Below are 10,118 nucleotides of genomic sequence, written 5' to 3'. Positions count from 1 at the left end.
GTGTATATATATATATTGTATTTTTTTATATCTTGAAACAAGGAGGTATTACACCTCCATGCTTAAAAGAAATATTATACGTAGAATCCTAATCCTAATAATGAACAATTAATAATAATGATAATAATAATAGGCCATCATATTCTACTAATCGAACTGATTAACTAATCGAACTAATCGAAACATGAGGGAGCGTTCACATCATGGCTCCATTCCACAAATCCTTTGACTTGTACACGAAAATCGATACGGTACCGTAGTTCATGCAGCGTGCTTATCGGACCATTTTGGTGGAATCGGGTGGATGAGATCCTGTATGCGATAGGAATATAAATTTTCTGAAATCTGAACGAAAATATGTGGTCGTCCTTGTGAACATAGGCCCTACTTAACTTTCTTTTCGTTGTGATTTATACCTTCCTTTTATTAGTCTTTTATTTCTTGTTTTCTTTAACATTCGTTTCCTCTCTTTCTATTCCCGTTTTTGTTTCTTTTGATTTTTGGCTTCCTATTTCCTTTTCTTTCGAAAACCTTCATTGACGAGGTGGCCGAGTGGTTAAGGCGATGGACTGCTAATCCATTGTGCTTTGCACGCGTAGGTTTGAATCCCATTTCGTTGTACGTTCTTCTTTTTTAAATATGAAGCTTTTTCATCATTTTAAAAGAAAATTATCTACGTCAGTGTCTGTGATTTCCAGTATGTTTATTATTCCTACCTGCCTACATTCAACCGCCCATATTTCAATATAGTGCACACAAAATTCAGAATATTGATATGTTGTTATTTGTTATTAACCCTAATTTAAATTACAAATTGTGTACAGGGATAATAATGACGACGACGACGACGACAACGACAACGACAACAACAACAGTAATAATAATAATAATGATAGTAGTAATAATAATATTATTATTATTTCCTTCCTTTCCCGCTTTTTGTTTCTTTTTACCTAATTTGGCTTTTAATTTCTTTTCTTTTATTTAGACTATCCTCTTCACAGCATGACGAGGTGGCCGAGTGGTTAAGGCGATGGACTGCTAATCCATTGTGCTCTGCACGCGTGGGTTCGAATCCCATCCTCGTCGGATTTTTTTATACGCTGCGTAAAAAACAATTTTGATAAGAGACAAATTTAAATTGGATGACGTCATAACTTTGCTCTGCACGCGTGGGTTCGAATCCCATCCTCGTTAGACCTTTTTATACGCTGCGTAAAAAAACAATTTTGATAACAGACAACCTTAAATTGGATGACGTCATAACTTTGTCTGCTCAGGTATACTGTATACACGTTGGTTTCAGGTGACAAGGTAAACATCTCTCCGACGTCGTTTGATTGGCCTGGAGAAAGGCGATAACGCAACAGTAACAAGTCAATGGATATTGCATCAACCACCGATATGATGACGTAGATGAATCTGCGTTAATTACGTTGTCGAGACATTTGTTAACATCGACATGAGAGGAGTCCGAATGTTATGAGTTATGAAATCGTGTAAATGTAAGAATAAAGTTTTAAAAACATGTTTATTGTCTTAAATATCTTTTTATCTATGGTCTTGAAATTCATAATAAATATCAAATTACAACAACAGATCAATATGAAATAAAAAGTACAATTTTAAATAAATATTACTAACAAAGCCATGTAAAGAACGTAACATATTTTCACCATCACAAATACTTATATCTATATCATAATTTGTAAAAAATATGATCAAACATGTATATTGTATATTTAGAATAATAAAATACAAATATTTATCTTATCAAAAAATTGAAAAAAAAATGGATAAACATGTCATTTAACCACGACCCTTAAATACTAACTCAGAAAGTTGGCCTACTCATTGGCCCTTAGTTTGCTGACTAATATTCATGGATGAGAGAAAACGATGAAAATGATGATAGGCGTCATTAAGGAGGGTTATATTTATTACGCGAGGAGATACTTAACAGTCTACAGGTCCACAGAGAATGGCCTTGGGCCTCGGTGCTGCACAGCTGCCGTGCCTCAATGGCGGGTCAAGGGCCGTCTGGGGAACTCAACACAAGTTGGGGTCTAGTGGCGAATTTCTAGAAGTATTTTTTTTTCAGATATTTGGTTGTGTTGCCTAATTCATGTGATTATAAAGTACTTATTAAGGGGACAACTTATTTGACCACTTGACACACTCAAAAAGTGATCCTGCCCCCTTAATAGGAGCTGGGAGTAGTGTGGAAAGATACTTCCTCTCGTTTAACGGAAAAGTTTCCCCAGAATAGGAATGTCCCCTAAATATGGGTGTCCCACGAAATGGATGCCGAGAGGTGTTATCACTATTTTTATCACTATTATTGGCCCAGGACGTTAGGCAAGTTTGGGTTATTATATTTGTATCACCATTATAATTATGTATAACCAAGTATAAAGAACGACACAAGTCATGCAAACAACATTAACACGTAATGATTATTTGCACGTAGGATACAAACAAAATACGGCCGAGTATTATTAGCCTGGTCGTTTGTTCGCCCTGTCGTTTCAAAACTAGTTGGTTTGTCGCCCGGTTGTTTCGACACCCGATCGTTTCGGTACCGGTTATTTGATGATCGCCCTGCCGATGTTGCTCAACCAATCATTTCGTTGGCGGTTATTTCGTCGCCTGGTTGTTTCGTGGCCTATCGTTTCGTTGCCGGTCATTTGTCGCCTGGTCGATTAGTTGCAAGACTTGTCATTATCAGGTTCTTTCGTCACCCGATCATTTCGTTGCCAGTTACCGTATTTCGTCGCTCGTAATAATTTCGTTGCCGGTTATTTCATTATCTGATTGTTTTGTCACCCGATCTTTTCGATGCCGGCCATTTCGTTGGCTGGACGTTCCATCGCCCGTTGATTAGTTGCCCATCATTTCGTCGCCCGGTAGTTTTCTCGTCCGTTTCATCACCATTTTTTCGTCTACCGATCGCCCAGTCGTTTCCTCACTTTATAGTATGTCTGTATAGTTTCGTTCAATTTGTCGCCCGTTCGTTTTTATGCCTGCACGTGAAACACAAGTCAGTTCACTTTTTTTAAAAGTGGAAATCCAATGATGTTGTTTGTATAAAACAACAAGGAATTTCACACGCAATCACAGAAAAGAACACGTTTATGAGACGCTGAACTAGTGATGACCTTAAATAACGGGTATTGACAACTTCATCAAAAGCCCATCAGGAGACGGTATTTGTTAGTCGCTAATGACATGACTAGTAAAAGTCCCAAGTCACTTTAGTGGATGGTTTAAAGCAAAGGTGGAGTGAATTCGCGAAAATCCTTGGAGATAATATTATCCAAGTTTTTAAACTAAACCTCGAATCGCTAAAACGATTCCTCCAAAGATATCAGCGTATTATTAGTTGTTATTACACCATCAAATACCTTTTTCATTTTTTTGTGCAAAGAACGTTATGTAGAGATCGTACGTTGGATAATGACTGATGTCTGCGGCTCTTGATATAGTAGGCGCTAGGCTAGGCTAGGCTGGCTGGCTGAGCTAGGCCTATACTGATCATTTTAACGAATAGAGTTCCGATTAGTGCCGTATTACGTTGCTTGTTGACGCTTGAACTAAGTCAAAGGTCGGGTGATGTGTCAGTACCCATGATAATTAAATCTATAATCAAATGCAAAGGAGTAGCAAACGTCGATATTAGTTTGTTGCTAGCTAGTTGGCCGGAGCCGTTTCTCTAAATAATACCCTATAACAACTTATACAAATATCCATCGAAATTTACTTCCGTAAATCCGTTGTTCAGTTCTATACCAAATAATGTTGGCTATTGCATGAAATAACAACAGCGATCGCCACTTACAGACGTGTAAAAATGTAAAATGTACATCTAAAAAATCTAAAATCCGAAATTATTAATACTAACAGTTTAATATGTCAATCATTTTCAGGCCCACTACTATTTTAAAAAGTTATTATGTAACCGTCACTATCCCGGCCAGGGTTACACAGTGATGATAATTCATAAAGGAAATTAATGCAAATTCATTGGATTAAATTAATGCGCTATCTCATGATCTCTACCCTCAATTAGATACATAGGCCTATGGACATTTCTGAAAACAGATAGGTCTATAAATAGATTGATATAAATAGGCCTGTCTTAAATGAGGGTGTGGGCCTATGTGCCTACCATTTAACAATGCATATCAATATTTCAGCGAATATGTAATATCTCTGTGAAAAAATAACAGATCTGTGTAACACAACATTATGAGAAAAGTGGGGTGGGGAAGGGGAGACGTTCTAAACCACAACGACCGCGCTCCGTGTCCAAGAGGCGCCGGTGCATCGACACTTGACATAGAAGAGGCTACTTTTGTCACGCAAGAAAAGTTCTTCCAAGTCCTGGGGCTTGCTGGCTAGATATTGTGACCGGATAATTTGTCATAGGCTGGACAGCGACTTTCCTGATTTGTAACAAAATAGTGTAAAGTCGTCGATTGATTTAGACAATTCCCATATTTAACACAGTCAACCATAGAAAACACACATCCACTTTACTGTCACGCAATCGGTGATTTCATTTTCAATGATATTGATGATTATAATAATTAAACTTATAGGCCCAGTACTTATACCCCAGAGTGGTATTATTAGGGAGATTTCGCATCCTTACGAATACGAATACGTCATTATCATTATCGTAATTCGTGCCTAAAACATGCTTGAAAATATGCTGTACAGTCTGAATATGATCTTTGATTCATGCAAAGGGCATGAATCGTCTACTTTGCGACAAATGTGCTACTGTAGGGGAAAGGTTGTCTTAGAAATTGATGACGTAACCGTATCGTCAAGGGGTCAAGGGTCAAGCTTCCGAAAACTTCCTAATATTCGTGCTCCCGTTTAGATATAAAGAAAGCTAAAAACTTACTTAAATGTACAACGCAATTAAAAAATATTGCATTTTAAGATTTTCAAATATAAATTAATCAACCCATGTTCGCTTTCTCTCTATCCTATGTATAAAATATGACGTTAGTTTATCGACATAAAGGAAAATATAGGCCTAGGTTGTAAAATATCAAGGTAAAGTATGATGAACTAAAAATAAATCCAATATATTAAAAAGGATCGAATGAATATATGAAAGGTCGATGTCGCATGGATGGGACCATTTTCGTAGGTCACGCATCACTTAAGTTGAAAAAAAAACTGTAAGCACCGCAGTCTATGCACTCATTCATCCTCATTCAATACTTAATTATTTTCACACAATAACTGTATTTTGGCTGTAATAGGCCCCTTGAAAATATAATTATAACCCCAAGGGATAAAATTTACAAGTGATTTCAGGGCCAAATTCACTATGAATTTAGGCTAAAAATGACCTCATTTACGGAGCGGGAGGGCTCTGTGTGTGACACCTGTACAATTATGTTCCCTATTTTTAAGAAGATATGTACCGGCACCATTGCTCTGGTTTTTGTTTGTTTCCATGACATTCTTTTTGAAGGCTGCTGCCAGTAATTCCAGTGGAATTATTTTATACTGTTTATTAAATGCAACGTGTAGCGTAATATTTGTATATATGTATATATACCGATATATATATATATATTTATTTATTATATATATATAACAATATATATAATGAATAAATGTAGTTGGCAATACTAGCAACGTACATATAAGGTATTATATCTGTCCTGTATGAAAATGTTTCGAATTCCTAGAGCATGTTCTCCGTGAAAAAGTAATCATAAAAAAAATCATCACGTCTCATTTAACGAGGAATGACAGTAATTTTATTTGTATGGTTTCTTTCATTTGAAAAAAAGAAAAATGTATTTGAATTAGATGGTCAATTATTATCACATGTCAAGCATAACTACTAATTCTACACCGTTTCCTTTTCCTTGTGTACGCGGGAAGAATATCGTTTTTAAGGGTGTAAATTTTAGAAATGAAATTTGTTTTTTTTTTCTTACACTTTATACGGAAATTAACCCGAGAGTAAACATTGCATTCTGTTCTTTTTATGTTGTCGTTGCATGATACTGCAAGTCCGGCGTCTTTTATTTTTTCAACTGGTTTCTTGATACTATGACTGTATTCACTATATGTTATCATGCAATGTTAACTTCCGATTCAAAGAAACACACAATTAATAGGTCTAGAATGAAGCACGTGGACAATAATACATTTATGTAGAAACGCCATTTATTTTCTCGCAGTCATAAATAATTTCTATTTCACATTTTTTCACAAATATATATATATTTACATATAATGATAATTTTCTTCATACTTTTTAACTCAAAATACTGCAGAAAGATATCAGAATAAACTATCTTTAAAATTAGTCAATAATAAGCCGCATTTTCGGCATTTTTTCGGTTCAACGGCTTTGCATTCAACTATCAAACAATTGTTTGACATTCCGATGGGCGTACAACCAGGAGAATAGTTCGATTATACAATTGTTAATGAAACGAATGTCGTTTTGACCTGTGTGTTAACTCCAATGGCCCTTGATTTGTACAAAAGTCTCTGAATCAAGATTTTTGTAGCTTAAATTTCGGCCTAACTTAACATGCCAGACGGTACCGTCTGCTGGCCCCTTACATTTCAGTTATGTTTTTTAAGCTACACTATCAATATTTCTATTGGGAAGAATTGCCGTTTTAGTACTTCCTTCTCTGTTACGATAAACATTTATCTTTCAAATAATATTCTAAAATTTTACTTGTTTAGGTCTGTTATTACCGGTATTTCAGATAATAAATGCCAGATCAGATAACTTATGATTCATCGGCACTTTTATGTTATTTGAATAAAGGAGAGACAACCAAGGTGATATTTAGTCTATTTTGATCATTTTAACCAGGTAACACATGGGCCTATTTTGTCTAAGTGCTGTAGGCGTGCCTCAAAGTTGTTTTTTTTTAAACAAACATCTAAAATTCGAATTTAAAATTAATTGAATGTACGCCCATCGAAACAAAGTTGCACTTAACGCGGACGGAAAACATGGGTAACACTTTTACGTTACGCGTTCGCAGTGTGTTTAACAATAAATAAGTACAATACGTAAAATGAGTTGTTCTGCTAAAACAGCATATCAACCATCGTATTATACTGTCTGAAAACGCTTTTACAATATACTTTAGCGTCATTAATTGCGTTAACATTACATAAGTGAACCTTTGACAGCAGCGTGCATTTTGGGTATCTCTTAAAAATTGCGATGAAAATACTTTAATTTAGCAATAGTTTTTTTAGGGCTTACATCGAAATGATGTTTATGGTAGAGCTAGAGGTATTGATATCGCAATGATTCTAATATATTTTAAACACTTATCTATTTTTTCCAAAATATTCTGCAAACGTCCTTTCATTTAGATGCTAATGTACTTTCTTCAAATTAATCTATCGTATGTATCCTAAAATAGAATTAACCATTATGAACATCACCGATATGCTATACCAAAACAATATTATAGAGTCCATCTATAAAGTTTGTTTTTAAAGCCTTTCTATCAGGTAATGAACTTGACTTTAGCACAAAATTATCTCATATGGTCAAATTAATTAAAATCTGATCATTTCTTGTTAAAACGTTGCACGCCAATGGTCTTTCACCGCCCGATTTTCATTAGCACCACTGACTCGTTCATTCCCACCGAATCCCTTTCTACTTCGGATTGTCATCTGTTCACAGCCTAACGCCATTCACTTTGGTTAAAGCGATGCCCCATATTCCATTAGTCGCTTAGTTGCTCGTCTGATCTTTGGTACGCGCTAGAATTTATATCGGTTCAAATCAACAAGCATTCTTCAATCACGTCAACACTAATGCTCCTTCACGTTGCTCTTGGGTTTTGGTATGAAACATAGTTCGAACTATCGTAACTATCTTTTGGACAACTGTCTGGTAATTTGTTGTAGTCAGATACTCTATAATCTGCAGCTATCATAGAGCATATGTTAATAAGCTTGGGAGTTGTGATGACGCTTATTTCGTCCATCCCAGTGTTGATAATTTTATTCGAAACCACTCCAATTATTCGTGTTCCATAACGTCGAGTGTTTAAAATAACGGCTGACCCAGAGCTGCCAACCTCAGAGTCACAATCAACATTAAGTTCGTCGCCGTTCCTCTTAAAATCAGATAATTGAACTCGACAAGTTTTTAGTTTCTGATTAAACCGACCACTACTCAAGGGATACCATGTGTAGGATAATGTATCAGCTATTGATGCTCTTTTGTGGTTTTCGAGTCCAAACGGCATGAACTGTCTTTTTCTCGTCGTCTTTTCCAATTTGATAATTGCGTAATCATAACTTCTGTGACGCTTCCTCTCTACTGGAGAACTGTGACGTAACCATAAATATGGCACTCGGATTGTTGATATCTGCATGATTTTGAAGCCATGGAGGTACGGAAGAAGCACTCTCATTACATTACAATTTGGTAGAAAGTGTGTTTGATTGTGAACGCAGTGAGCTGCCGTGAGTACGTGCATGTTGTCGAGAAGAATTCCAGTACAGCCGGATCTTTGACTGGACAACACACGCACAACATTGTTGTAAGGGTACTTGAGCATCATGGACCGGTTCAAGGGGGTTTCAAAATTGTTCCTTCTGTTTCCAACCGTGCGAGTGGGTACTACTTGTTTCCGCCTGCCACCATTTCTTCTTCCACCATTCATTTTACCCTGTCTCCTCCGACCGGCTCTTTTATCTCCAGGAGAAGGGAGTACATTCACGTCAGTTCCTTCTAAATCAACAAGATCTAAGCTAGCACGTCTGACGCGTTCGTTAGTTTTATCTTCTGCTGGTTGGAATTCCTTTACAATGTCTTGTAACCAACCAAGATCCTCATGCATGAATTCTCCGTCCTTGCCACTTTCAATTTTTTGTAGATATTCCTCAATTGCTTCATACTTATCTAGCAAATCTTGAGATTCTTTCACTTTTGAAACAAAAGCATTTGAGTCGATTTCCAAGTTGTCGACATCTGATAAAACTTTGGTAACAGTTGTATCAGGAGTCGTGGATGTCTGCTCAATAATGTCTTTCACAACAGGAACCCCCTGACAATAGTACGGAACGTGTACTAAAATCTGTAGTAGTACGGTGAGAATGTAAACTGTATTGGAATGCATTCTGTCACGATTGTTTTTAGCGTATTTGCTACCAAAAATACAATATTCGGCTAACCTTCAGCCTTAACACTTGATGTTTTTCGTTGTAATATCTGACAATATGTGTTACTGTATTATAACTGAACAGGCCTTTGTATGTGCGACGGTTCGCGGCGTGCAGTTCGTTGTATTCTGAAGCAGTTTACTGAGTGAGTTAGGCTTTATAGGCGATTTGTTATTACCGGAAGTTAGTAACCATGTCACTGTATTTTGGTTGCGAGTTTTGTAAAAGCTAATCGGTCGGTAGGACACGTGTACGGTGCGTTGTTAATGAGCTACGATTTTTCAGACCCTGTGCTAGCTGATGAGTAAGTGACAGGCAGCCAGTGGTTTAGTCCACGCCCCCTTTCCCTAACAACTAAACCGGATAAATCAACATCCTCTCTTCACGCATCAGTTTAACGTTCTCATTCATTCTCTCTCGATACGATTGGCGAAGCTCCCGTAAATTTTGATCTAGACTCTCCTTAAACATGGAATAAGTATCGATACACAAAACCTTAACCAATGCTTCGGTGAATGGCATATATTTATCTACAAATAGAGATTTTAAGAAGATTATTTTCTTGTTAAATGCATCAATATTCAACTGAACGTTTGAACATTGTTTAAGTCCATAATTCTACCATCTCGCATGTGTATCTTAATTGGTACCGTATTCGTAAGAGATTACTTCTTACTATTTCTCATGATTTGTTATTTATGTATTTATTTTAAGCAAAACGCTGTGATTTACTATAGATTATCTACGATACGATACGATACGATATTCTTTATTATCATTTGAACAACAGGGTACAAATGAAATTCAAGTGATTGATCAAGGTACAATTTCAGAGAGGAATAAAGAAAAAAGTAAACCAACAAAGAACTCCAAAGAGACATATTCAAATAACTTAAAGATATTGATATTGAAATTCGAAGGACTAA

The 10,118-nt window shown here is 36.3% G+C and overlaps 1 protein-coding gene and 1 non-coding gene across 2 annotated transcripts; one reads left to right on the top strand and one right to left on the bottom strand.

Moving 5' to 3' along the window:
• The first annotated feature begins 1,007 nt into the window (after positions 1-1,007).
• Positions 1,008-1,089, top strand: Trnas-gcu. Its single transcript has one exon. It is a non-coding gene; the product is annotated as a tRNA-Ser (tRNA).
• Positions 1,090-6,179: 5,090 nt separating this feature from the next.
• Positions 6,180-9,359, bottom strand: LOC117101094. The gene has a single exon (XM_033240966.1). It carries the CDS (start codon positions 9,147-9,149, stop codon positions 7,845-7,847), a length of 1,305 nt encoding a protein of 434 aa, XP_033096857.1. The 5' UTR covers positions 9,150-9,359; the 3' UTR covers positions 6,180-7,844.
• Between the last annotated feature and the right edge of the window lie 759 nt (positions 9,360-10,118).

Source organism: Anneissia japonica, unplaced genomic scaffold (genome assembly GCF_011630105.1).
Source record: "Anneissia japonica isolate Jap-2015-1 unplaced genomic scaffold, ASM1163010v1 scaffold4054_len1135799_cov195, whole genome shotgun sequence".
Taxonomy (NCBI): Eukaryota; Metazoa; Echinodermata; class Crinoidea; order Comatulida; family Comatulidae; genus Anneissia; species Anneissia japonica.
This window is presented reverse-complemented; position numbering and strand designations above follow the sequence as displayed.

Excerpts from the sequence above, each read along its gene's own strand:
- LOC117101094 (XM_033240966.1), bottom strand. The coding sequence starts at position 9,149 with ATGCATTCCAATACAGTTTACATTCTCACCGTACTACTACAGATTTTA.